This window comes from Zosterops lateralis, assembly GCF_965231275.1.
Source record: "Zosterops lateralis genome assembly, chromosome: 25".
NCBI lineage: Eukaryota > Metazoa > Chordata > Aves > Passeriformes > Zosteropidae > Zosterops > Zosterops lateralis.
Genome location: NC_139785.1, coordinates 2,120,400 through 2,147,588, shown reverse-complemented (window position 1 = coordinate 2,147,588; position 27,189 = coordinate 2,120,400). Strand labels below are relative to the sequence as shown.

At 63.5% G+C, this 27,189-nt stretch overlaps 2 protein-coding genes across 4 annotated transcripts; both read left to right on the top strand.

Moving 5' to 3' along the window:
• Positions 1–5,020: 5,020 nt before the first annotated feature.
• THY1 (Thy-1 cell surface antigen) lies at positions 5,021–9,862 on the top strand. Its single transcript, XM_083878121.1, has 4 exons — positions 5,021–5,095; positions 7,289–7,370; positions 7,475–7,810; positions 8,367–9,862. Exons 2-4 carry the CDS (start codon positions 7,334–7,336, stop codon positions 8,477–8,479), a joined length of 486 nt encoding a protein of 161 aa, XP_083734247.1. The 5' UTR covers positions 5,021–5,095; positions 7,289–7,333; the 3' UTR covers positions 8,480–9,862.
• A 1,987-nt stretch (positions 9,863–11,849) lies between these two features.
• On the top strand, positions 11,850–26,941 carry USP2 (ubiquitin specific peptidase 2; the record flags this gene model as incomplete). Of its 3 annotated transcripts, none has more annotated exons than XM_083878119.1 (13): positions 11,850–11,880; positions 15,463–16,196; positions 23,302–23,352; positions 23,599–23,722; positions 23,976–24,087; positions 24,170–24,280; positions 24,421–24,485; positions 24,596–24,699; positions 24,807–24,887; positions 25,003–25,081; positions 25,179–25,286; positions 25,475–25,595; positions 25,683–26,941. In XM_083878119.1, the coding sequence occupies 12 exons, from the start codon at positions 15,504–15,506 to the stop codon at positions 25,768–25,770; spliced, it is 1,737 nt and encodes a 578-aa protein (XP_083734245.1). In that variant the 3' UTR covers positions 25,771–26,941. The 3 variants fall into 3 exon arrangements, with proteins under 3 accessions (XP_083734245.1, XP_083734244.1, XP_083734246.1); XM_083878118.1 differs by lacking the exon at positions 11,850–11,880 and adding an exon at positions 13,348–13,447; XM_083878120.1 differs by lacking the exons at positions 11,850–11,880; positions 15,463–16,196 and adding an exon at positions 20,724–20,864.
• Positions 26,942–27,189: the final 248 nt, after the last annotated feature.

Here is a 27,189-nt window from a genome sequence, read left to right as displayed (position 1 = left end):
AGGGCAGAAGCAGCTGGTGTCTGTGTGCAGCCACTGCCCTGCCAGCACTGCCCGGGTCCCAGCCAGGGCTCCTGGTAGCCTCAGGGTAGGACTGAGCCCTGGGCAGTGCTAGAAAGGGGCAAAACTGCCTTTATTTTTCATGGAATCATGGAATGTCCTGAACTGGAAGGGGTTGTTGAGTCCCCACAACACAGCCCCAACAATCCCACCCTGTGCGTCCCTGAGAGTGTTGTCCAAATGCTCCTGGAGCTCTGGCAGCCTTGGGGCTGGAACCATTCCCTGGAGAGCCTAGTCAGTGCCCCAGCACCCTCTTTTCCTAATTCCCAACCTAAATCTCCTCTGTCACAGCCCCAGCTCTTCCTTCACTTTGTGTCCCAAAGAGCAGAGATCAGTGCTACCCCTCAGGAGGAAGCCGTAGACTGTATTTAACTGTAGACTGTATTTAACTTGTCTCTCCAGAGTTTGGGGTTTCCCAGCTGCCTCAGAGCATAGGGAGACCCTGCAGGCAGCTGCTTCCTGTGGTTCCTCTCTGGTACTGTCCTTAGGAACCTGTGTGGTGGGAGTTAACCACTCTGGCCTAATGGTTCCCTCATAAATAAGGAATGCTAATAAATACTTTCTATTCCTTAAGGCCCAGCAGATAGGAAGAGAATAATCAAGGAAGCTATTTCCACTTTCTGTAACTTGCATTAGTCATCTCTCCTGAGACAGGGGAAAGCTTGGCTGCGGATGGGCAGCAGAAATGATGCTGTGCTCTACACCTCTTTTTCTGTCTAGCACCTCCTGGGAGGCCCCCCCAGCAGCTTCTCCTTTCCAACATGGGTAAGTTTCCCTAAAACAAAGGCGTTTAACTGAGAATCAGTTCCCTCGGGACTTCCAGTGCTGTACATCCTGTATCAGTCCCCACGGGCACTGCCCATTTTAACGGGAGTGAGGGTGGAGGTGTCACAGGTGTTCAGCAGGTGGTGGAGGGGAGTTTCACCATCTGAAGTGGCAGCTTTTCCCAATTCCAACTCTGGCCATGTTTGCTGCCCTCCAAAGGGCCCATGGGATGTGGCACCTTGCAGAGCTTGGAATACAGTGACCCTGCAGGTACGAAACAGGTCTGCAAACTGAGCCAGGAGTTAGCTGCCAAACCTGCCAGGCTCAGCTGGCAGAGATGCCTCTCCTGCCCCCAGGGATGAGTCTCCCTCGCAGCTCAGCAGAGATCAGGTTTACAGGGCACGGTGCAGAAAGCAGCTCTCCAAAAAAAACAGACCCTGCCAAGAACTAACAGGATGCAATGGGAGGCAGTGAGGAGGAGGCTGGAGCAGGCAGCCAAGCACCCTTCCCACTCAGTCTGGAGAGCAGATGGAGCAAACTGAGAGCTCTCTACCTCAGTCAACCTCCTCTTCCAGGCTGAGCTGGTCCTCGTGTCCTGGCTGGCTCCCACAAAGATTCCCACCACTTGCCAAGAGATTTTAGTGGTCTTGTGCTGGAGGCAGACACAGTCACCCACTCCTCCAGATGGAGATCAGGCTGCAGGGACAATGGCTCTGCTCTGCTCGGGTCAGACAGCTCCACTGCTGGGCTCTTGTCTCCTGGATCCCAGTAGGCTGAGAAGGCAGAAAGGCAGGTGAGGCTGGGATTTACTGGGGAGGATCCTACACTAGTGAATGCTCAGTGCTGGCAGCCTCACAGAGAAGCCCCCTCAACAACATTCCCACTTTGGGGCACTCCTGTGACTGGCTGTGATCACAGAGCTGGGAGCTACAAGGCAGCTCCAGGACAATGTGCAGCAAACAGGGAGGAAGAGAGGGAAGGTAGGGATGTTCCTGCTGGTAAATGTGTCAGTCCAAGGCTGGAGCTGATTGCTCACAGGCACTCCCCAGCCCTGTTCACTGTTAGAGATCTTCACTCTCTGGAGCTTCTCTTTATGCAGGACACAGGCACAAAGCAGGTACAGGCTACCAAAGGCTGGGGCTCTGTGCCAGCCATCTCCTTTGCCAGGCTGCTGTGACCCCAGGCCAGTGCTGCAGCAGGAGTCCTGCCTGCCCCTGTTCTCCCTGGCTCTGCTGCCTGCAGGAAGCAAGGGAGCTGAGTCTCCTCCACCCCTGCTCTGTGCAGCACTGCCACAAAGCCCAGGGGTTTCATATCTGGGCCGTGCTACATTTAGCATCTGTGGGGCCTCACTGGGCTCCCGAGGGCCATCCTGTCCCTCCAATCAAGGGCACAGCTCTTCTGCAGCCTCCCTTCCTTGTCCCTCAAAGATGGAGTGGGAAGGGCCTGGGTTTGGTTTAGTGCAGCGAGGAGTAAACCCTTTGCAGCCCTCCTGTCTCTAGGGCAGGGGCTGAGCTGTGAGGTGGGTGAGCATCAGTCACTCCTTGGGCTGTGATCTCTGCAGCTCCACCACTGATTCCCAGGTGCCATCCCTTACTCCTCCATGTTGCAACTCCCCAGTTCTAATGGCCCTGGGGAGGGTGTCAAGGGTCTCTCCACAGCACAGCTGCCCCCAGGTCCTGTTGTCTGTGCCCTTCTATCACCTCTCCCCAGCAAATGGTTGCTGCGTGGACATTGTTTTGAGCAGGACCCAGGGTGTGCCTCTGTGCTGTGATTCATGAGCAGTAGGGAAAGGGAGAGACTGTCCAATTCCTGTGTTTGGGCTAGGCTGAGGGCAGGGCAGAAATGTTCCTCTTGGGAAGGATGTGCGTCCACTTTTCTCCTAGAAGGGTGAATCCTGCAGCAGGATGTCCTTGGGCAAGGCCAGGATTTAATTGCTGCAACATCACCAGACACCCGAGTCATGGTGCCCCTCAGAGCCTCTGCTCCCAGCCTGCCTCCTGCAGCTACTGAGCTATTGGGAGCAGTGAATTTCCCCTCAGGGACCCCCACATGCCCTGGCTTTCTCTCCAGAGAGGATCCAGGAGCAGTTTGGCTGCCCTGAGCTCCCAGGGGAGCTGTCTGTGTCCTGTCTCTGCCTGCTGGTCTGTCTGTCCTGCCGCATGCACTCACTGCTGCTGGTGCCTGCACTGCTGTGCTGCACTGTGCCTGCTTGGCTGCCTGCTTGTCCCTCTTGCTGTCTGTCTCCCTGACTGACACCTGCCACTGCAAACCCTGCCTGCCCCCTCTCCATTGGTCTGTCACTATTAGGTTTTCTCCTCCCCACCCCTTTCCTCTGGCTGCTATCTGGAGGCCTCTGCATTAGGTGTGACTTGGGTGCTTTTCTTTGGTTTATGGATAGCAGCCAGGCTGCAATCTGCAGCAAATGGACTATCCAGAGGGTAAAGCTCTGCAAGGAGCCTCCTGCAAATACCTAGGCAGGACAGTGGCTGCCAGCACTGCCCAGAAACTGCACACTCACACCTGCCTCCACAGCACCACAGCCAGTGGCTGAAAGGAAGCCCAAATCTCTCACAGTGGGACTGCATGCCTCTAAAGCCAGTTGTTGGAGCTTGAATTCCCTGGTTCCTTGTGTGATAGCTGGGGTTGAGGGTAGTGATGTGGAGGAGACACAGCTTGTGGAGATATGAGCCTAAATGTGAAAAGGATGTGTGTGTGGTTACATGTGCTGCCCCACATCACAGCTGTGTTTGGATATACACCTTGTGCTTGCAATATTTCCCCCTGACAACATTGCAGCATGCCTTGTGTCTGTCTCTTTGCCTTGCATCCATCTGCTCCCACTCTCAGTATCTTTCCTTGTTGTTTTGCTGTGCCTCTCCTCCCATCCATAGCCAGCCCTGCCATCCTGAGCCATCCTGAGCCAGCAGGGTGGTGTGTCATTGTGCTGCCACAAGGGTCAGGCCTTTGCCCTCCTCATGGCAGCACTCTGGGACCCTCCTGAGCACTCCCATGGCACCACAGGCCCCCTGGCCAGCTTTGGGGGGCTGTCTCTGTTTGGGCCAGCACACCTGCAGGCCATGCAGTGAGTGAGCAGCCAGAGCCAAGCTTCTGTAGAATTAGCAAAACCCCCAGCACAGCCAGCTTGCAAAACCTCAGCACTCAAGTGTCACCTGGGATCAGGTTCTGCTGGAGGGGAACATGACTTATATCAACTTTCCCAGTGTCAGCCCTTTTAGCAGAGCCCAGCCAGGGGTGTGGGAGGGAGGTGGGGGTAGGGCAGGCCCTCCTGTGTGTCTCTCTGCCTTTCTGGTATACCTCTGGACCCAAATTCCCAGGGAAAACAGCTCCCTGATGCTGCCCTCCTCTCCTGCCATGGCCTTGCCAGAGAGCAGGGAAGAGGTTTTGCCCCAGGCTGCTTTCTGCAGCCAAAGCCATTTTGCCTGTGCAGCAGCAGCTCTGCTTATCCCCTTCCCAAATATGCTAATAGGAGCCTGTGGGGAGCAAAACCTTGGTGTGTCCTCATTGTCACCAGACCTGGGCCTAAAACTGAAGGTCTGTGTCCAGTGACATCACAGACAGAGCCTGTAGATGTGACACTCAGGGCCATGGCCTAGTGGCGGGTTTGGCAGTGCTGGGTTAGCAGTTGGACTTGATGGTCTTAAAGGTCTTTCCCAAATTAGATGATTGTGATTCTTTGTTTCAACTGAGCATCCTGCCATTCCCAAATGATTTCCCACACGGAGGAGACCTCTGTCACACAGGCCTTGGTGACTTGGTGCAGAGTGGCCTCTTGGAGCACCTGAGCTAAACTCCTGTGGTGGCAGAGGATGATACCTGCTCCCTCCTCAGCAAAGCCCACGCCAAGCTCCTTTTCCCCTTCCCGACCATCCTCCTTTCCCAGCAAAACACCTCCCACGCTGCCGGGGAGGATGAGGGCTGGCAGCTCTTCCGCAAAATGATGTTCCCATGGCAATGAGGATGTGTCGCCCTTCCTGGGGAACATAACGGGGGCGAACCGCACCTTCCGCATCACTGCGCGCCCCTTGTCCGGGGCGGGGGCGTCCGAGTCCCGCAGAGGCAGGGCCCCCCCGCACCGCCCCCCGCCGCAGGGCCGGGGGCCGAGCCTCAGTGACGCCTCCCGGTCCCCATTCGCTGGGTCCGCCCGCCCAGCCCTGCCCAGACTGCGGGAGCGCCGCGCCCACAGCCCGCCGGGCAGCCCCGGACAGCGCCGGCAGCCCCGCAGGCAGCGGGCAGCACCGGACAGCGCCCGCAGGTAGGCACCGACCGCCCCGCAGCGCCCCGCACGCTGCCGGGCCGGGAGCAGCCGCTGGGCTCGGGACACAACGCGGGGCTGCGGGCGCGCTGGGGGGGTCTGCAGCCGTCGGGCACGGCGGTGGCACCGGGAGCATCTCGCCCCTCGCCCGGGGGATGCTCGGCCGGCCGGAGCGCGTTGGAGGAGGGGACGGGCTCCGCTTGTGGCCCCGGTGCCGCTGCCCCGCACCCTCGGCTCGGGACTGCGGCATTCCCGGTGGGCGCGCCCCCGCGCACGCCCGCACCGCAGCCGCGCTCCCGCTCCGCGCTGCTGCAGGGGGGGAGCTCGCCCACCCCGAGCCCGCCTGCCCCTCTCGAGGGTCGCCCGATCGCTCTTCCCTGTGCACCCCCCTTTGCCGGCAGCCACCCCCCGGCACAGCCAGGCTCCTGCGGCTTTGCCTTTCCCCCAGCCCGGCTCTGCACGCCCCCATCCCCATCCCCGCAGCTCGTTTGTCACCCTGAGCCTGTCACACTGGTGGGCACGGGGGGTAAGGTAGGTGACCCTGAGCAGGTGGGGACTGTGCCTGTAAGAGCTGGAGCCCCTCGAATGGCACCGTCCTCCTGAGCCCTGTCCCTGCGCCAAACCGCTGGGATGATGGAGGGAGAGTTACCTGCCTTGCTCTGCTCCCAGCACTGCTGTCAGGAGAAGAGGAGTCCAAGGGCTATTAACCCAGAGCCTAGAAAATCTGATTGTTTGGGCACATAGATGGGAGGAAGACTCCCTCTCTGGGAGCTTCTTTGCATGGATTTTCTGCAGGAAAGCCAGGCTATGACCTAGATAGTGTCCCAGGACATTCAAAAAGGAGCAGGTTGGTGCTGGGAAATGACAAGGGAAAGGATGAGGGGACAGTTTATTGGAATCCAGAGGTTCAAGCGTTTACCCCGTTGACAACCTCTTGGTTGTCAAGATCAAACAGAAGGAAATTTTTCTTCCTGGCCAAGGTTTAGGGTTCTGGATAAAGAGATTTTTCAGGGCTTCAGGGTGAGCAAATGGGTTTGGTATTTCCTCTTGAACGTTACATGCAAAACCCAAAAATTACGAAACAGAAAAATGCAGCTGCCTGTGGTACAGGCAAGTCCTAGCTCTTCCCTGGCTGCTCTGCCAGGCTCAGAGGGAGCAAACTGAGGGTCTGTTGTCCCCTCTGCCAGCCTGGAGTCACGGAGGGCTGGTTTTTCAGCTCCCCCTCTTGGACCTGGCCCCACACGGGCAGCCTGGAGGGCTGATTGACTGCAGGGTGCTCCGTGTGTCCTTCAGCCCGGCGGCTGCCTCACTGCTCCCCCACCCTGTCCCTCCATTCTGCATGTCTGCGGCTGGATTCCCCACGAGGCTGCTTGGCCAGGCTGCAAACCTTTAATTGATTCCTTGTGGCTGCATTGGGCCAGCTGGAATCAGCAGCCCTGCTGTTTGGATGGCACATCATGGGCCCCTCTACCCACACACACAGCCTGGAGAGACACAGGCACCGGGCAGGGACCCAGAAAGTGGATGCTGCCACCCAAACCCTTTCCTCCCCGTGGCCAGGCAGGCTGAGCTCAGCTCCTGGAGGCTTTGTGCCATCCTTCAGTGGGCTTGGCTCCCTGTCCAGCTGCTGTGTCCCTCTTCCCTCACTGCTCTTGGCCCCTTTCCCTCACTGCATCGCAATGACTCATCCTTGCTGAGCTCACCCGCTGGAGCTGCGGGAGGACTGGCAAGGCGGGTGCCCACCGGCCCCAGGAGAGGGTCCCTCACCTGGCAGCCCCCTCACTGTGAGCCACAGACCACTGGTTAAGATGTGCAGGCACTGGGGTGCAGCCTGGTTTCACCTGTCCCAACCTTGGCTGGCCATGGGGCAAAAGGGGGAGGAGCAGGACATGCAGGCCTTGCTGCAGGTCTGGCCACACTCATTTAATGTCTGCGGGGGGGTTCTGGACAGGGAAAACAAAGTGTGGATGGGGCATTGCCTGGGGATGTGTAAAGGTAACTCTGGGCAGACACACAGTGCCCAATTCCCCAGCTGGGTGCAGTGCCAGCCAGGCTCTGTGCAGTGAATCAGACACTGGTGAGGAGGAGCAGGCTCTTGGGCATCGTTTGTGCAGGAAGGGCAGCCTGCACCACGGAGAGCCCACATCCACGGGGCAGTGGCCTGGCTAAGTGCCTCTCTCTCCCTGTGCCCAGGTTCTCCTCTCAGAGACAGCCCCCACCGGGCACCTCAGCAGCAAGATGAACCCCACTGTGGGCATCGCTGTCATCCTGACAGGTACATCCCTCCCTGCTCCCTGCCCAGCCCAGAGCAGCCTGGAGGCTGCGTGGGCATCCCCAGAGCTCTCTGTTCCCTGTCCAACCCCCTCCTGCTTCTCGCAGTCCTCCAGGCTGCCCACTGCCAGATGATCAAGGACCTGAGTGCCTGCCTGCTGGGCCAGAACCTGCGCGTGGACTGTCGCTATGAGAACAAAACCGACAACCCCCTGACCTACGAGTTCAGCATCACCAAGGACAACAGGAAGCACGTCATCCACAGCACCATCAGCGTCTCCGAGAACATCTACCGGAGCCGAGCCAACGTCACCATGCACAAGAACCTGGTGTGCCTCTACCTGCAGAGCTTCACCACCAGCGATGAGGGCATCTACATGTGCGAGCTGAAGGCCACCAACGACTACACTGGCAACCAGATAAAGAACATCACTGTTATCAAAGGTGAGGCAGGCACTGGCACCTGGCCTCAGCCCTTCCCACCTGCTCCTTGGTTTGGCAGGGCTGGTAGAGAAAACCACAACTCCCTGTGGTGTCCTCAGATCCTCCCTGAGCTCTATAAATTAGTCCAGACCCTTACAGGCCCTTCAAGGTGGGCTTTGTCTCACAGGTGGGCTCACTCCACCCCATCTCACACTGCTTTTCCTGCCTCTCTTGGGTCCCACCTCAGGCACATTGCCTAGATATCCTCCCATAGAGAGGCCAGTGGAGATCCTCCACACCTACATCCCACAGGAGCAGCCCTCCAGATGCAGAGACCTTTGTCTCACCTGGTGCCCATGCACTTGTCACCTCAGTCAGGCACAGGCAGGGTAACGCTTCTCAGGGTCCCAAAAAATCTTTGCTACTACATGTTGGGAGGGAAACAGGTGGGGATGGGAGGTGACAGAGCAAAGGCAAGAAGCTGTGTCCCAGTACCATTAGAACACCCAGCCTGCACCCCATTCCCAGGGGATTTCATTGCCTCTCTTCTCTCCCTCCCTATTCCTTCTCCTCACAGACAAACTGGAGAAATGCGCCGGCTTCAGCCTCTTGATCCAGAACACCTCGTGGCTCCTGCTGCTGCTCCTCTCCCTGCCTCTCCTGCAAGCCGTGGACTTCGTGTCCCTGTGACAGGCCAAACACACACACACACACACACTAAGAGCTCTTGCACACACGCACGCACACACTGAGCATCCCGGCCACCCCGCCTTCCTCGCAGCCCCTTGGAAAGAAAAGCTGAAGCGTCTGGAAGCCGTGAAACCTCTCTCTGTGTTATCTCTATTTAGCCGTATATCTAACGCTAAGCACCGCCCCGTGCCGACGCCCACCATCCCACGCACACACTGCCCCGCTCCGAAGCATGGGGGCTCTGCTAGGCAGCGTTGCTTCTTCCCATGGCGCCTCCCCGCTCCGTAGGCTGGCTGGTTTGCTTGTGCTGGGAGCACTGGAGGCCTCAGCCTCGCTTGTCCCATCCCTTTAACTCTTGGGGTTTGCCTGTTCTCAACTGGGGAAAGACAGCTGGATTGGCAGGTAAGAGAGAGAGGGGTGATGCGAGAGCATGCGGAGGGTGCCTGTGGTGGGTGCTGTGCCCGTGGCCCCTGGAGGTGACAGGGCTCTTGGTGTCCCCACCTGCCCTGCCTGCCACCCAGGTGACTGATTCCTCACCTCACCCTGAGCTGCCACGGCTGGGAGAGGGCACAAAATGACTCCTGTCTCAGTGAACAGGGGAGCCATGGGATGCTACTGGGCCTGGCAGGCTGGGAGGAAAGAGGGGAGCAGGTCTAGGAGACACCATGGACCCCCCCTGCCTCCTTTGGGCTCCTCTGGGGCCCTGGGAACGGGCTCAGTCAAAACATGCCTCGGCAACAAGTTTTTCCTAATCTGTTTCTTACAGCTGAGTTGGAAGTGGGGCCTCCTCCAGACACCATCTGGTACCTTTGGGCTGCCCGAGCCAGAGACAGCACTCGCTCTCCCCGGGGACCAGCCCTTAGCTGTGACGAGAGAATTGCTGCCAGCACCAGTGGAGGCAAGCAGAGCCTCTCTGAGCTAGCCACAGCCCCACTGCCCTCCCCAGGGCCCTCAGAGCTGCACCCAGGCTGGCTGGTGGGGAAGGGGTTCCCCTCTGGGAGTGTGACCCCAGGGTCTCTGCTGGGACTCCTCTGCACCGGCACCTTGTTTTCCCTAAAGGAACATCTGGGGACCCCAGTCCTTCCTCATGGAGAGGCAGAGCAGTCTTCCTCAAATCCTGCTGTGCTCCTGGAAGGAGCCCGTGTGCCCCTTCCCTCCCCTCTCCTCCCTCTCAGCATTTCCCTGTCTCCCTTTAAGAGCAGCAAAGGATCTAAGGGCAGCCCAGCACCTCGGTAAGGCCAGGATGGTGCCAGGGGTTGGTGAGAGCAGGGACAGGGATGGCCAGCACAGCTCAGATCTGCCAGCCCAGGGGACCCCGAGGAGCCTCACCCGGGGGGAGGGCACAGGGAAAAGAAGAGGCAAGGCAGGAGCATCCAGGTGCATGGGGTGAACCCCAGCTGTGCTACCCGTGCAGCCCGGGCTGTGCCACCACGGCTGAGAGCAATACACAGCAGCTGCTCCCCACTCCTTGCTCTTCTCCAGAGCTGCTTCCTCTCCTCCCCGTGCCCGTCCCCTGCCCATCCCTGCCTGCTTGCTTGCTGTCTAGTGCTGCTGAGGCCGTGCCCAGCTGAGGCCTGGCTGTGCCCAGCTCCCTGGGCGTGCTGGTGAGCGCCAGGGCGGGCGCAGAGCCCAGCGGCAGAGCGCGGACGCGGCTCGAGTCTCATTTTTTGGTGAACATTTGTAGTTGTTTCCACAGCTTGTCATCAAAGAAATTCTGTTAAGGGAAAAGGGAAAAAAAAAAAAACCCAATTAAAAAAAAAAAACGGGGGAAAATAAAAGAACCCTATGAAAAGCAACAACAACGACAACAGGGAAAAAAAAATAACCTTATCATCCAGGAGTGTTCCTCTGTCTGCACAATAAAACCCTACCTAGGTTGTGTGTTGGAGCCGTGGGTGCCCGTGTGTGCGGCGGTGGGGACAGGGGCTGTGTGGGGACGGGGGCTCCAGGACCCTGCTGAGGGGTACAGTCCCCCCTGTGCCTCCAGCACCCCAATGCCTGTGGGAGAGAAGCAGGCAGAGGGGCAAGACTCGACCTTCCTGGGCAGGAACCCCCTCCTGCCCACCTGGAGCATGGCCCCATGCACCCAGACCCTTTGTCCCCATCCCCATCTCTGTCCCTAAACCATCCCAGAGGCCACCTGCTGCCCGCGGTGGTGGCAGGGAGGCAAAGCAGGGGACCAGGTCTGGCCCACCCATCCTCTGGGGAGGGAATTGCCAGGGATGGGAGCGGGGCTGGGTGTGCCGTGCCCCAAAGCTGCTGTGCCTGGCACACCAGGGTCCTGCTGGAGCCCCTGTGCCCACACGCTGCCTGGGGGGCTGCCAAGGGCTCCCGTGTCCTCTGCAGCAGCCAAACACTGCCCTGCCCAGGGTCAGGATTGCCACCCTGGCACCAGGAGCCACCAGCAGGACCCTGCCACCACCCCCTAACACCATTGGTGACCCTGCGCCACCTCCCAGTGACGCCCCGACGCGTCCCTCCCTGTTTAAGGGCTGGAGCCAGGCGGGAGGGACGGAGGGAGGGAGGGAAGATGCCACCCTAATTACATCCCTCCCCATTATCCTCGGCAGGTGCTGGCTGAGTCACGGCCACGCAGGTGCCGTACCCTGGGCGGGTCAGGCGTCCCGGAGCGGTGCCCCGGTGTCCCCATGGACCCCCGAGGGGTGGCCACGCCACACCAGCTGCCCCCTGCCCACCTTTGCTGAAGGTTCAGGGGGCTCTTCTCCCTACAGCTCACCCCAAAGGGGGTAAAACCCAGTCCGACTCCTCCCCTCACCCTGGTGCTCTACTCCAGACCCTGCTGGCAGCCACGACCACTCTTTTTTGTGCCCCCCCGTCCCCCCAAACTGTGTGTCCCCCCCTCGCTCCCTCCCTTAACCCTCCCTCTATTCTTTCCCTCCTGCACCTCGACCTCCCTCCCCAAATCTCTCCCTTCCTCACGCTTATTCTCAGTCCTCCTTCTCCATGCCCAGAGCCCCCGCAGCCCCCGCAGCCTCCCCTCCCGGCCCCCCTTGCCGTGGGCCGCCAGCCCCCCTCGGTTCACGTCCCCTTTAAGCCTCCCCGGGCTGGAATGCGAGAGGAGCATTTCAGCGCCCTGTGAGGTCAGATAGAGACACTATATTTATCTGGCTGGTAACCTGAGCCCTGAATTTCTGCGGTGGTGTTTTTACGTGGCCCCACAGCCCTCGGGCTCGGCCCCCTCCGGCCACCGCGCTCCCTCCCGGGGTGGAGGGGCTGAGCCGGGGGTGTCCCGACCCCTGCGGAGGGTTCGGCTGCTGCCCATCTCCGCATCGCCCATCGCGGTGCCGGGGAAAGCTCCCCAAGGAGGCAGGACCAGCCCGAGGGCATCACCAAATGCCTGCCCGGCGGCCCCTCGCCCTGCCCTGAGCAGCCACATGCAGGTGAGTGCGGGGGGTGCCGTGGGGACACCGCCCGGGGAGGGGGCCACGGACACGGGCAAAACTGCCCCTTTCCTCCCCCAGCTGGATCAAACCACGGGGGAGAGGCTTCTCTCCGGGGAGCAGGTTCAGAGTTCACACACAAAATCCTTGGCTTTGAGCCGCCCTCCTCGGCACCCTCCTCATCCCCCGGCGTGGGCAGAGCCCCTGCCCGAGGGTCCCTTCTTTATTTGCCACCCACAGACGTCAGAGCAGTAACTCGTGCCCTGGGGTTAGGTCAGGGTCCCCCATGGGTTTGGGGGGTGGCCCGGGATCAGCGACCAGCAGGTTCTGCAGCAGGGTGGGGATGTGGCAGCAGCAGGGACCGAGGCCGGGGCGATGACTCCCGGCCGTGTGGGGTGAGATTGGAGGGTTCTCGGGCCCAGGGCTGGCCCTGGCCAGGCTGGTCCCGGCTGGGTGAGTCACCTTGGGCAGGGCCTGTCCCTTTGGGGGGTGGGAGTGGTGGGGGGCAGCGCCGGGGCCGGGCTGTGATAGCGGCACTGCAGTCCCCGTCTGTCGACGAGGGTGACTCCAGTCCCAAACATTTCGCTGCACATTCCCCCCAGGGCTGCTCGGGGTCACCCCTCCTGGAGGGAAATGGATACCTGGAGGGGTTCTGTGCCTTGTTTCCCCTGGGGAATGGGCAGGATCCTGTCCCACCCCGCTGGCACGCTCAGCTGGACACAGAGCCCCTCAACCCCCAAACCACTCGTCCTCTGGAGCAGAGTGCCCCACACAGGGTCCCCTCTCTGCCCCCACCACCACAGAGTCCTGGGAGCTCCCACGTAACCTCCAGGCTGGGACATTGTGTCTCAGGGGACAGGGGACACAGCTCCGAGCCTGCGTAAGCGAGAAGCAGCTGTGCTGTGACACCTTGGATGGAGCCAGCGCTGTGTAAACTGAGCTGAGCCCGCCCTGGGGCTCCGTGGCCACCGAGGGGGACAGCTGCCACCGGGCACGGGCAGGACAGAGGAGACAGAGGGGACAGGTGCCACTGGGCACGGGCAGGACAGAGGGGACAGAGGGGACAGGTGCCACCGGGCACGGGCAGAACAGCAGCTGAGGACAGAGCAGGGACACAGTCCTGCCTCCAGAGTGAAGGTTTTGCCTCCTCACTTGGAGCTGAGCTTCCCACTGGGAAGGAGCTGGAGGCCAGGGCAGGACTCCCAGCCCCAAGTGTCCCTCTCCCGTATCGTGGCGCTGCTCCTGTCTGGCAACGTGAGCGCAGACCGGACATTCCTGTGCCTCAGCTTCCCCTGACACCCCGGGAGGATGATGAGGGTGCAGGAGGCCTGAGTCAGCCGTGCCGGCCGCAGGGCTTTGCCAGGCAGCAGGAAAGCTCAGCACAATGACGGCTAGGGAGGGGCCAGGCAGCCCAGGAAGCGCTGGGAGGAACCGGGGTTTTCTCACACCCCCTCAGCTCCTCTGGCTCCTGGCACGCTCCGCTCTCCCGCCGCCCTGGGGTCCGCTCGGATGTGACATGGGGACTTGGAAGCACAGGCACACCTGGCAGATATGACATTCCTCCATGGTAAGGGCTCTCTTCCCAAGGAATGGGGTCGCTCCCGTGTCTGGGGCCGGTGCCCGGGCTGATCCTGCATCCCTCCATCGGCTCCTCCTCATCGCCAGGGCAGGTGCTGCCCTGCGGAGCCCTGTCCTGCTGCCAGGAGCACCTGCTGCCCTCCTGTTCCCCAACCGGTGCTCTCCTGGTGCTGCTGGGGCCAGGAGAGAGCGAGGGCACCTGGCAGGGGACGATGGCGTGGGGCTGTCCTGGCACTGTCCCAAGCCAAGATCATTCTGCTGGCGAGGAGGGTGAGGAGCAGGGGCAGTGCCTGTGCCAGGCTGCTCCGTGCCCCGGCAGGGCAGGCAGCCAGGCGTGTGCTCCCTGCGAGCCCAGGGGCTCCGTCACTCTCATCCTGGCGCTCAGTGCCAGTCCCTTGGCTGGGCTCCCGCTCCCTCTGAGCGAAATTCCCCATTGTCTGTGTCAAATCCTGACCGGCAGAGCCGCGCTCCCGGTGAGGGCGGCCTCAGCCGGGCTGGGAAGTGTCGGCTGTTCCGTGGAGCCCTTGCCTGGGAGCAGATTATTCACCCTCCAGCCTCCGTCCCCAAACAGGTCTGTGCGCTCCACCTCGCTGCGGCCTGTAAATATTTCCCTGTCCGCTGTGGGATGCTGTTCCCTGGACGATCACAGGGATGCAGCCGGGTGGCTGCAGAGCCAGGCTGGGAGCCAGGAGCCCACGGGGGCTGCCTGCTGTCTCTCACCACCCTCTCCTAAAGCATTCCCGGGGCGTTTGCGCGCTGAGCGGGGCTGTGTCCCCCGCAGGGCCCGGCAGGGAGGGACCCGCTCTGTTTGCCGGGATCCAGCCCGTCCCCAAGCCCGGCTGAACCCTCGGTACTGCCCGGGCCGTGCAAGGGACGGGCCAGGCACAGGCTCGGCACCTCCTGGCTTGGAGCCGGGCCAGAGCCCGCCCCGGCTGGGCCGGGAAAAGCCTTTGAATCAGGGTCATCTCCCGGGTGACTGGAGACTCTGGGAGCCACATGAGGCACTGTCCTGCCAGGGGAGGGACAGCAGTCACCCCGGGAGCTGAGCACCAGCAGCGCCAGGGCACAGGAGCTCGGCTGGGCTCCTGCCTTCCCCAGTGCCACCCACAGCCCCAGCACAGGTAGGGATCCAGCCCTCAGCCTGCCCAGCCTGGGTGATGAGGGCAAACTCTCCTCCAGCTCCTGACAGCCCGTGTTTGGGGACTGCTGGACATCACCCTGCCCTGTCCCTGCTCCGGGCTGGCTCTGTGTGTGCTCTGGGGGCCTCTGTCCCTGTCTCTGTGTGCTCCTCTCCTGCCACCAGCTCTCTGTGGGGACGAGTGCTGGCTCTGCCTGGCTGGCAGGGGCACGGCTGCCTCCTCACCAGGAGGACTCGCAGCTTGAATTACTATTGAGGGCTCAGGGGGCACAGCCATGGCAGGGACACAGCAAAGCTGCTCAGATGCTGACCTTGCCTCAGTTTCCCTCTCATTGAAACGCCAGCCCCTTGCCAAGCCCCAGCACTCCCTGGGAGTGACCAGGGGAAGGAAGGTGCTGGGCTGGCTGGATTGGTCCATCCCATCTGTCTCAGCCAGAGCTGGGCCCGAGCATCATTCTGCCACCAGGCCACTGCCTCTCACCTGGAGGAGGCACTGGGGACATCTCTCCAGGCCCAGGAGTGGGACAGATGGTGTGGCAGGGATGCCAGGGCTGGGGCACAGGTGACTGCTGCAGTTCCTTGGTGTCTGTGGAGATGTTGGGTGCATCTGGCTGTGCCCTGGGGCTCCTGTCTGTGGTATGAGGTGTCTGGGGACACGGGGTGGCAGTGCCAGCCGGGTCCTGCTGTCCCAGGCTCTCCAGGAAGGCTGGCAGGTGGCAGGAGCCATGTCCACACTGTCACCAACTGAGACCCCTGTGTCTCCCAGGGTCTCCAGGGCAGGCAGGACCCACGGGGTGGGAGCTGGTGGGTGCCCTGTTGTGCTGACCAGGCCTGTGGAAGCTCATGCCGGGGCTCTTCCCTTGCAGCCCATGCCTCCAGGACAACCTGCCGAGCCCCAGCCTGCAGCATGTCCCAGCTCTCCTCCACCCTGAGGCGATACGTGGACTCCTCCCGCTACACCGAGACCACCTACAGCAAAGTGCCCGGCGGCTACAGCTCCTACAGCTCCTATGGATCCGCCCTGTCCCCCCCCTACGCCGACAGCGACAGAATCGGCTTCAAAGCCAGCTACCTGCCCTCCCCCCGCTACCACCACGCCGGGGGGCTGTCCCCCACGGGCGGCTATGACGGCAGCCGCCTGTACCCCGACCCCAGCATCCGCCTGAGCCCCTCGTACATCCGCGCCCAGCCGCGCCCGCCCGGCGCGGGGCTCAGCGGGGGCTCCTGCTACACCTTCACCGGCAGCCCCGGCAGCCCCACGGGCTACCTGCCCTCCGCAGCGCCCCTCAGCCGCCACAAATCCATCAGCCACTCGGACCTGGCGCGGGAGTTCTCGGCGCTGCACACCTCCGACAGCAGCTACCTGCCCGCGGCCGGCGCGCTCAGCGCCCGCAGCCGCCCCGAGCTCGGCAACCTGCAGGGTCTCTACCAGGCTGCCGCCCACTCCGACTATGTCCGCGGCTACCTGGAGAGGAAAAGCCACCACGGCGGTTTCTCCGGCCCCTCTCAGGCCACCCTGCCGCCCTCGGGCACCCGCTGTGCCAGCCAGCCCTGCGAGAGGAGCGATGAGCACTGTGACCTGTCCGCCCAGGAGCACACGGTACGCGGGGCTGGCCGGGGTGGGGGACAGAGGGAGGGGATGTGGGCCGTGCTTGCGGTGAGCCGAGGAGCCAGAGGCACCCAGGCTCGGCCTGGGAACCTGAGCGTGCTGCTCCGTGCCTCAGTTTCTGCGTGTGACCCTCTGAGCTGCCCTTGCTGGCGCAGCAGTCCCGGCTGAGCTGCTGAGGCAGCCGTGTGCGGGCAGGAGGGTGTCCTCGGGGGGGCTGTGCTGGCAGGGGACAGTCCCCAAGGAGGCAGGAGCAGCCCGTGCCCAGGACTGTGCCCGCTGCACTTTCTGCATGCATGTGACAGCAGGTGATGGCCCCGGGCCCATGTGGGGCTGACGAGGATTTCCTGCTGCCTCATCGCAGATAGGGAAGGTGACACGAGCAGGCTGGGCACTCATCCTGCTGGCACAGCTGGTTTGTCTGGTGCTGGCTGTGCCACAGTGACTCGGTGCCCAGCCATGCCAGTTCCCTGGCACATCCACTGCTGCCAGTTTGGGGCCCTGTGGCCCGGCCCGTGTGGCAGCAGGGGGTTCCCCATGGCAGGGCTGCTCTGGGCAGCCCCACACGTGTTGGCAGGTGCCCCGTGCCCCACGTCCCCATCGGTGCTGCAGCGTCCCCAGAGCCCCAGCCCGGGCCGGGAACAGGCACCACACACACAGCCCGTGCAGGGGAGCAGCCTGGTAATTTTCCACTCAGGTTTCCTTCCAAGATCTGACCAGGCTCTGCCTGCATTGTCTCCCGCTGTCTTTCCAGTCACCCTCCATTCACTCATGGTCTGACCTGCCCTTTGCTTCCCTGCACCTCTGTCCCCTCGCCGTCTGCCGAGCCGTGAGAATTCCTCTCCTGCTCACAGGGAAGCAGAGAAGAATCCCCCAGCAATCTTTCCCTTTGAAGGCAGTGGCCTCACATGTGCCCCTTCCCCAGTGCCTTCTCCTACAGAAGAACCACCTTCAGCAGTGCTGTGGGACCCCCTGTGCCCACCTGCCTCCTGCCTGGCCCCAGTGCTGGGGAGAGGGAGCAGCCTGGGGAGTCAGGGCAGTGGAGGATCAGTGCTGTGGAAGGGAATTCCTGCCTCCCCCTCCCACACCAGGCCCTGCTGGGGGGGACCAAGGGGGGATCCAGGAGCTGCTGCAGCCACTGGCTGTCACAAAAGCTGCCCCATGTGCCCACAGTGCTGTGGTGGGGTGCCAGCCCGCCCCCATGGGATGCCTGTGGGGCAGCAGGGGCTGTGCAGGTCCCCAGGCACAGCCATGTGGGCTGCACGTGAACACAGCCCGGGCCGATAGACGTCAGAGGTGGCACAGGGCACTGGGACAGACACCCAGGGCGGGGCAGGCAGGGTCAGTGACACTGCCTTAGGTTTCCTTGGTGCTTTGATGGGCACGGCTGCTATTTTCCACTGCTGTGGTTTATTCCCTCCCTTTCCCAAGCCGGGCAGCAAATGTCCCGATCGTAAAGCAGGCTCGGGTGCCTGCGGCCGTGCCGGGTGCCGGAAACAAGCGCAGGCTGCGGCCCCGGAGCTGCCATCGGTTCTGCCCCATTGCCCAGCCCCGAGGGCAGTGTCAGCAGCACCGCTCCTGACGCAGCCAGGCGACAGCGGGGCTGGCCCCGCGCCTCCTCCCGTCCCTTTTTCCACCGCCGCCTCCTGCCTCTGCGCCCCAGGAACCGCCACCCAGAGGGGTTTGCAGCCAGGGGTGAGGGTGTCTCGGTGTGTCCCTACCCTCGCCATCACCTCGTGCCTCAGTTTACCCCCCGTGGGCAAAGGGAGGTGTGTGAAGGCGCGGTTTGGGCGAGGGGCTGTGCCTGCGGAGCTGTTCCCTGGCTCCCGAGAAGGGCAGTGTGGCGGGGGGCAGGCCTGGAGCTGTGCCGGCCCATTAACCACCCCGGGTGTACACAGGGTCAGAAGGCCAGGGCCACCCACAAACCCGCCGGCAGCTCTCCGCAGTCCCATCCCGAGCAGCTGACGTCCCTGGCCCGCAGCCAGCGCTGGCTGGCCCTGCCTGCAGCCGCCGTGCCAACCGGGCCTGTGGCAACCTCTGCCCGTGGCAGAAGGTCACCGCTGCCGAGGGGCCAGCCGAGGGCAGGGACCCGGCTCGGGGCGGTGCCGTCCCACCGGGTGTCCCCTTCTGTCTCTCCCTCCCCTGGGAGCCTCCGGCCGGAGGGAATTCAGTCCCTGGCCCGGGGCGCTCCGTGTCACCGGGGCACGAGGTTCCACACGGGATGTGGCTGAGCCTCCCTCTCACCACGGGACCGGCTCGGCCAGCGCGGTGCATCCCCACGGGGAGGGAGAGCTGTCCCTGCTCCCTGCACAGCACCGGGGGCCGGCCGTGCTCCAGTGCCCATCCCCACGGGGAGGGAGAGCTGTCCCTGCTCCCTGCACAGCACCGGGGGCCGGCCGTGCTCCAGTGCCCATCCCCACGGGGAGGGAGAGCTGTCCCTGCTCCCTGCACAGCACCGGGGGCCGGCCGTGCTCCAGTGCCCATCCCCACGGGGAGGGAGAGCTGTCCCTGCTCCCTGCACAGCACCGGGGGCCGGCCGTGCTCCAGTGCCCATCCCCACGGGGAGGGAGAGCTGTCCCTGCTCCCTGCACAGCACCGGGGGCCGGCCGTGCTCCAGCGCCCATCCTGCCCCCGCTGTACCCACCCGCACTGCCGGGCAGGGTAGAGAAGCCCTGGGTTTTGGGGAGCTGTGCCAGAGGCAGGCTGTGCCCCCGGGCACGGCAGGGCACCCAGACAGGCTGCGGGAGAGCAGGGGGTGTGTGCCCGGCGTGCACGGCGTGTCCCCGTGTGTGTGTACGGCGTACACAGCGCGGGGTGTGTACATGTACACACGTGTCAGCACGCACCGGCCCCGCTCACCACAGGCCTCCTGGTGTGATGCAAAAGAGCGCTCGGCCCTGCAGATGAATAACGCTGCAAGATGCCTCCTCAGATATTTTTGCTGGTGCCAAAAATAGTCTCCTTCCCTTCCTCCCTCCCCCCCAGTCCCCAGGCAGCCCCTCGGCTGCCTGTGCCGAGCTCTGCTCGACAGGGAAGGCTCAATCTGCAGCCATCAGGATTCAGCAGCCCCTGCCTCTGGATTTGGGGGCGTTTGGGGGCTCCAGAGGAGGAAAGGGGGCTCTGCTTAGAGCCCTCCCGGTGAAGCTGGAGGCTGTGGCTCTGTCAGAGCAGCCCGAACCGCACTCCCTGCCCTGGCTGCCCGTGGAAATTTCCCTGAGCAGGCAGAGGAACACCTGGGCACGCACAGCAGGCGCAGGGCTCCGCCGCTCGTCCTGCCGCGGTCAGAGGGGTGAAGCAGCGGGAGACGCAGGAACAGGACGCAGGACACCCGGGCTCGCTGCCAGGCTCCGCATCTGCCCTTGCTGCAGGAGAAGAGCTGGAGCCCTGCCCGTGCCGTGCCTCAGTTTACCCAGGGGAGACACCAGGTGGGGTCTTTGCTCCACGTAGGAACTGCGGGGAGTTTTTTCCCCAGCGCAAGGTGCTGAAATATCCTCTGAGCTCAGCGCTAACGCATCCCCCAAAGAGGGGGCTCCCCCAAAATGTCACTGCCTGGGAACCTGGTACTGGCACATGCCCGGGAGCCCCCCAACCCAGTCTGGCAGCCCGCAGCCCCTCTCTGGGTACAGCACCCACATGCCGTGGGACTGTCCCGCTTTTACCAAGGCAATTTTGGGGAGTAACCCCCAGCCTGGGAGCCCCGCTCGCCGTGCCCGGTGCCCGCCCGGAGCACAACGTGCCCGGGGCCGGACAGCCGGTGCCGCCAGCCCTGGGCACGCCGAGCTGGGAGCGCGGGGGGAGCGCGGGGGGAGCACAGGGGGGGCACAGGGGGGAGCACAGGGGGGAGCACGGGGGGGCACAGGGGGGGGCACGGGGGGGCACAGGGGGGAGCACAGGGGGGGGCACGGGAGGAGCACAGGGGGGGGCACGGGGGGGCACAGGGGGGAGCACAGGGGGGGGCACGGGGGGGAGCACAGGGGGGGCACAGGGAGAGCACAAGGGGGGCACAGGGGGGGCCGGCGCTGCTCCGGCCGCCGCCTCTCCCCAGTCTCCCATGGCCCCGCGGTGCGCGCACGGTGCCGGTGTTGGGGTGCGGGAGCCCCGCTCAGAGCGGTGCCGAGGGGCCACCGCGGCCCCCCGCAAGCCCCCCGGAGGCGGGGCGGTGTCGCCGCCCGGTTCCGGAGCGTGTCCCCGGGGCAGAGCCGCCCCTCGCGGGCCCCCCTGGCTCCCGGCGCGCTGTACCACGCGGTGCGCGGGGGCCGGCCCGTCACCGAGCCGTCACCGAGCCGTCACCGAGCCCGGCTGCCGCCTCTCCACCCATTTGATGTCAGAGGCGCTCAGGTGCCGTCAGCCCCGCAGGCGGCACCGGCCCCGGCCCCGCACGCCCGGCACGGGGGGCTCCGAGGCTGAGCCCGCGCCCCCGGCTGCAGCCGGCCCCGGGCCAGGGCAGCCCGGCCGCCGTCCCCCGGCCCCCCGCCGCCCGCCGCCGCTCCCCGCCGTCCTGCGCTGCCCGCCGGGGCCACCATGAGGGACTCGTACACGGTGACGCTGCCCGAGGAGCCCCCCGCGCTCCCCGACCTTCACAAGGAGCTGCGGCCCCGCGCCTCCATGCCCGGCTCCCTGCTGGTCTCCACCTTCGTCGGGCTCGTCCTCAACAAGACCAAGGTACGAGATGCCCGCAGCCGCCGTCCCCCGGCTCGGGGGCAGAGAAGGGGCACCCCCTGCCCTCCCTGGGGACCGTGGGGTGCCCGGTGCCATCCCCTGTGGCCCAGGACGGGGTGCCCGGAGGTGGGTGCCCTCCCAGCCGCCCGCGGGGACGGCGCGTCCCGGTGTCCCACAGGGTGACAGGGGGCAGGTGAACCGCACGTGTCAGGACACCTGGGTTCCTCTCCCAGCCCTGCCCTTGCCGTGACCTTGGCCGGGTCCCCGTGTCCCACCACAAGGAAGGGTCTGCCGGCCCTTGGCAGTGACATCGGAGTGAACTTGGCTGTCCCCGGAGCCGCGGGGCCGGGACAGAGCTCTCCTGCAGCGATGGCAGAGCAAGGGGCGAGGAGGGCAGGGTTTGGGCACTTATGTAAGTCTGGCTGTTCTGGCTCTCCTGCTGCCCCAGAGGCTCCCGGCATGCGGACCTGGATGGGGCACGACGGTCCGGCTCTCGCCCCTTGTCCCCACGGCCTGTCCCTTGTCCCCGTCCTGCGGTGCAGCCTCGGGGAGTCCCCAGCCGTGCCGCGTGAGCCAGCTCTCCTTCACTGCCTCTGAGCATGTCGTGTCCTAGATAAAGCCCTGTACGGGAGAGGGGGATTAGCTGGAGTTGAGTCACCCAGGGGAGGGAAATCCAGGAGGGGGAAATAACACCTCGGAGCACACAGGGCTTGTGCCACTCTAGCGGAGCACCTGACACCCCCTCCTCAGCTCCAGCCCTCCCCTGGGGTTGTTCCAGGCTCTGGGAGGACAGCCTGGCACCTGCCTGTGGGGGAATGCAGGATCTGTGGGGAGCTTTGCACCCACATGGGCAGGACTGGCCGGTCCCTCCTGGCACACGGCAGGAGCTGCCCGACCAGGACAACTGGACAAGCACGTCCTGGTGGGGATGGCTGGGTGCGCACTGGGGCAGCTCCCGGGGCCTGCTGCTCACCCCTGGCACCGTGACCTTCCCTGGGGCAGGTGTGGGGACACGAGCAGGCCCCTGGGGTTCAGCTCCTCCGAGGGATGGATGTAGGTTGTTGGGGCACAGGCCCACCTCTCCTGCCACCATCTGCTCAGGGGCCAGAGCCAGGCCAGCTCCTGCAGCCGTGGCGTGGCACTGACCAGTCCCATCCTGCCGGCACCCTGTGCCCAGCTGAGCCTGCCCCAGGCCAAGACAGCACCGGGGAGCTGCCTGGCACTTCTGGACAGCAACCCCCCGGCACTGACAGCCATGGGCAGCCACCTCTGGGGCATCCCCGTGCTCTGGGCACTGTGGGGGCACAGAGGGCAGCTGGTCAGTGTGGCAGAGCCACGTGTGCCCACACAGGGCAGCCGGGTCCCCGCTGGTGCCGCGGTGGGTGATGCCTGCGCCGTCGCTAAGGAGCACGTGTAACTGGATCTGGGTTATTTTGGGCTGCTGTCAGGGCTGGGTGCTCAGCACCTCCCACACACACACCAGCTGCTGCTATTTCGGAGCTGCTGGGCCCCCTCCCCTCTTCTCGCCTCCTCTCCTCCTCCTCAAGCCTGAGGTGGGCAGCTGGGGTGTTTGCCTGAGGATCCTGAAATCCTGGGCACCTGGGGGAGCTCCATCAGCAGTGTGACCCTGCAGGCCCTGTCAGACCCCAATCCTGCTCTGGGGAGGTTCATCCTGCTGCTCCCCTGTGCAGGGCTGGGAGCAGGACCCCACCAGTGTCCCCCACCAGCATCCTGGGAGAGGGGTGGTGGTGCCCCTAAACCTCTCTGGTCTCTCCAGTAGAGTGATGATGCTTCCCAGCCCCAGCTGCCCATGCCCATCTTTGCTTTTCCTGGCTCAGGGAGCACCTGGAGCACCTGGAATTGCCACTCCATGGCACAGGTGCAGCACAGGCAGGGCAGTGAGGGGCTGGGAAGGCACCACTGGGCACACAGCCCTGTTCCCTGGGCTGGCTGTCGCAAGGGCTGGGCTTGCACTTTCCCAGGTGGACTTTATCCTGCAAAACAGCTGTGCCAAAGTCTGGGCTGCGCTTGTGCGGGGTGTCCTGGAGGGGATGGATACCTGGCATGAACCAGGCAGGCAGTGCCAGGGCACTGTGCTCCTCCTGCAGCGTGGGGCAGGCACAGGGCCCTGCCATGCCCGTGTCCCCAGCCTGGGCTGCTGGCCTGACCTGCAATTCTGGGCATGGAGCAGAAGTGTTGCCAGGCAGGGAGAACTTTGAGCCCCGTGTGTTGCCCTGGGCCAGCCATGGTTTGTCACCAGGCCCTTGTCTCAGGGAGCTGCTCGGTGCTGGCTGTGCCCATGATGTCACAGCAGGATGGGGCCTCTGCTTGCACCTGAGGGTCTGCTCCACAGGCAGGGCTGTGGCACCATGGCCTCGCTGGGCTGCCCACAGGCATGGCCAGCCCGCCACCCTCCCAGCCCTCTTCCCTCTCTCTGCAGAGCTCCAAGGCCGTGCAGGGGCTGACCGGCCTGCGGAACCTCGGCAACACGGTGAGTGTGTCCCCAGGCCTGTGGCACAGCTGTGGGGCAGGGGGAGCCCTGGCCCTTCACCTCACCCCAACACCCTCATCCTGGCAGCTCCCTGCACCTCTCCCCACGGTGCTGCCAGAGGAGGAGCTTCCCCTGCTCCTCAGGGCTTCATCCCCATCCTGTGCCCACCCGCCCCAGGTGTCCCCCTGCCACGGCCTGCCTCCCTCTGCTTCCCGTTGCCATGGTTTTCTCTTCTGCCTCCCCCAGTGCTTCATGAACTCCATCCTGCAGTGCCTGAGCAACACCAAGGAGCTGCGGGATTACTGCCTGCAGAACCAGTACCTGCGGGACCTCAACAACAACAGCCGCATGCGCACGGCGCTCATGTCAGGTAACTGCCCATCCCCGGCCCCTGGGGGCTGCGGGGGCTTCCCTGCAGCAATTCCTGCAGCAGTTCCTGCAGCACATCCCTGGGACACCCCACATCCTGCTTGATGGGACCCCCACCCAGAGCTTGATGTTCCTCATTGGGCTGCCCAGCTGGAGGAGGATCAGGCCCTGAGACCCCAGAGTGTGGCCCTGAGCTGTCCCTGTGGGGGTGTGGCTGTGCCACCTCCACTGCTGACCTGCCTCTCTGCCTGCAGAGTTTGCAAAGCTGATTCAGCTGCTCTGGACCTCTTCCCCCAATGAGAGCGTGAGCCCGTCTGAGTTCAAGACGCAGATCCAGAGATACGCCCCACGCTTCGTCGGCTACAAGTGAGTGGGGGGGTGTGTGCAGGGTGCTGGGGGGAGCTGAGCCCCCTGCAGCCTCTCACTGGCCATGCCCCGTGTCTTGCAGCCAGCAGGATGCACAGGAATTCCTGCGGTTCCTGCTGGACGGGCTGCACAGCGAGGTGAACCGTGTGCTGGTGCGGCCGCGGGCCAGCACCGACACCCTGGATCACCTCCCGTAAGTACAAACGCCAGAAGAGTTCACTGCCCACAGGGCCAGCCCAGGGACAGTGAGCACACGGCTCCCTCTGGTCTGGGTGGCAGGGCTGGTGTCCCCCAGGCCATGCTCAGAGCCCTGCCATGTCCCCATCCTTGCAGTGACGATGAGAAGAGCCGGCAGATGTGGAGGAGGTACCAGGAGAGGGAGGACAGCCGCATCAGCGGTGAGCAGGGCTGGGGAAGGGAGGACAGGGCTGGAGAAGGGAGGGCAGGGCTGGTCTGGGGGCAGGGCAGGGAGCCAGGGGTCTCACCCTGCTCTATCTCACCCCACCAGACCTCTTTGTTGGGCAGCTGAAGAGTTCTCTGACCTGCAGCGAGTGCGGCTACTGCTCCACAGCCTTCGACCCCTTCTGGGACCTGTCCCTGCCCATCCCCAAGGTGAGGGAGCCCCAAGGATCCCTGTCCCACACTCCCTGTCCCACACTCCCTGTCTCACACTCCCTGTCTCACACTCCTTGTCTCTAACCATCCCTGCACTCCCACAGAAAGGCTACGGGGAGGTGACACTCATGGATTGCCTCCGGCTCTTCACCAAAGAGGACGTGCTGGATGGGGATGAGAAACCGGTACAGGGCAGGGGGGCTCCCTGGGGCAGGCTGGGCCCCTTCCCCTCTGAGCTTGTGTTCCTAGGACTGTGGGCAGTGCCCTCACCCTCCTGCCTGTGCTGTTTGCCTCCCACAGACGTGTTGTCGCTGCAAAGCCAGGACAAGGTGCACAAAAAAATTCAGCATCCAGAAGTTCCCCAAGATCCTGGTGCTTCGTATCCTTTGGGCAGAGGGATGGGGTCAGGGGCTGTTGTGGAGGGAGAGATGGGTTATTGCAGGCTCCCCTTTGTCCTCCTTGACGTGACCCTGCAGACCTGAAGCGCTTCTCCGAGGCCAGGATACGAAGCAGCAAACTCACCACCTTCGTCAACTTCCCTCTGAAGGACCTGGACCTCCGGGAATTCGCCTCTCAGACCTGCAGTGAGTCCCAGCCCCCGCATGCCTCTGGTCCCAGCCCTGAGCTCCTGGTCACTCCTGGGCTCCTCTGGTGCCCAGCTGGTGGGGGGCAGAGCTGTGAGGGGTGGGAGGCACGGAATGCAGGCTGCTGGAGCTGCTGGAGCTGCCCTTTGTGGGGCAGCAGGGCTGAGCAGCACCCCTGCTCCCCACAGACCACGCCGTTTACAACCTCTACGCCGTCTCCAACCACTCGGGCACCACCATGGGGGGACACTACACAGCCTACTGCAAGAGCCCCGTGTCCAGCGAGTGGCACACCTTCAACGACTCCCGGTGAGCCTGGGCTGGGACAAGTGATGCTCAGAGCACCCACCCATCCCCTCCCTGCTGCTCACAGCTCTCCTGTTCCCCTCTCTGCAGCGTCACCCCCATGTCCTCGAGCCACGTGCGCAGCAGCGATGCCTACCTGCTCTTCTACGAGCTGGCCAGCCCGTCCTCCCGCATGTAGCCAGCCCTGCCCCCCTGGGGACCCCCCGTGCCACCCTCAGAGCAGGGTTGGGGCGCTCGGACCCCCCAGAGCACGGGGGAGGCGAAGAGGAGACACCCCCGAGGCGACTGCAGAGGGAGCAGGGGACAGCCAGATCAGAGCCCGGGCAAGGACATCCCAGATCCGGACTGAGGAGGGCAGCCCGTGACAGCACAGGGCTCCGGCAGCTCAGGCGCCTTCTGATTGCTGGCATTTGGCTTTTACCTCGGGGTTTTAGTTTCTTTTTTTTTTTTTTTTTTTTTTTTCTTTTTCTTTTTTTTTTTCTTTTTTTTTTAATTATTTTTTCTTTTTTTTCTTTCTTTCTTTTTTTTTTTTTTCCCTCTTTTTTTCCCTTTTTTTTTTTTCTTTATTTTTTTTTTTTTCTGGTGTGTAATAAAAACGCTGAGCAAGGGACTCTACAGGAATGGGGCCACCTGTCCCATTGACTCAACCAGGACCTCTGCTCCCCTGGGACAGCGCCCAGAGCTGGGGACCCAGGAGAGCCTGACACATCCCTCCTGGCCTCTTGCCACTCCTGTATCTGCTTGACCATCCCAGAGGATTCGTGAACTGCTCCCGACCTTCTCCCGGCACTTCCAAACCTCCTGGCAAAGGACTGCAGCCCTCCGGTGGCCTCCGTCCCGACTCAGGCAGCACATCCCCTGCAGCTGCCCCACACACTCCTCAAAGCAGCCTGAGCCCAGGCCCAGACTCACGGACAGGAGGGAGGAAAACGTTTTGTGGAATTTATATGTATTTATAGTGGACTTCGCTTCAACCCGGAGCTCCCCCCGCCGCTTCCTGCCTCTCCAGGGACTTGTGCCGGGGCTGCTCCGGGGAGGTTTTTACCTGCCTCCTCATACGACGGTGCCTTAAACCATTTAGGGGAGCGGGGGGCCGTGGGGGTCGCACAGGAGCCTGTGCGGGAGAGGGAGGGGAGGACAGTGGCTTTCCGGGACCATCTGCAATCGGGGCTTTTCTTTTCTCCCTGTGATCAGGAGCCCCCGCTGGGTGCCCGGGGACCCGCCCTGCTGCTCTGTCCTCCAGCTAGCAAATGCCAGTGGCCTTTTTAGCCTTTAATTTATTCTCCTCCCCGTCCTGCCTTGCCTGAGGTGCAGCGGGAGGAGACACGGGCACCATCCCAGCCCTCGAGGCGGCTCCATCCGACCCGCCCCCGGCCGGCTTTGCCCTGGCTGCCCTGCGGGCACGGGCTGAGCGCTGGCCCGGCGTCCTGCCCGGCCTGGGGCATCCCCGCGGGGCTCAGGGGGGCGGGATGGGATAGGGGGGCCGCCCGCGGCAGGAGCTGGGCTGGGGCAGCGATGCTGCTCGGCAGGTGGCTTGTTTACTGTGTAAGCAAGACGGGTGGGAAGTGTCTCATACAAGGGAGACTCGTGCAGGAAT

What these genes read in the sequence shown, in the direction of transcription:
- THY1 (XM_083878121.1), top strand. Translation starts at nt 7,334, where the DNA reads ATGAACCCCACTGTGGGCATCGCTGTCATCCTGACAG. An exon ending in CATCGCTGTCATCCTGACAG is followed by an intron (nt 7,371 to 7,474) that starts GTACATCCCTCC and finishes TGCTTCTCGCAG; the next exon opens with TCCTCCAGGCTGCCCACTGC. An exon ending in GAACATCACTGTTATCAAAG is followed by an intron (nt 7,811 to 8,366) that starts GTGAGGCAGGCA and finishes TTCTCCTCACAG; the next exon opens with ACAAACTGGAGAAATGCGCC.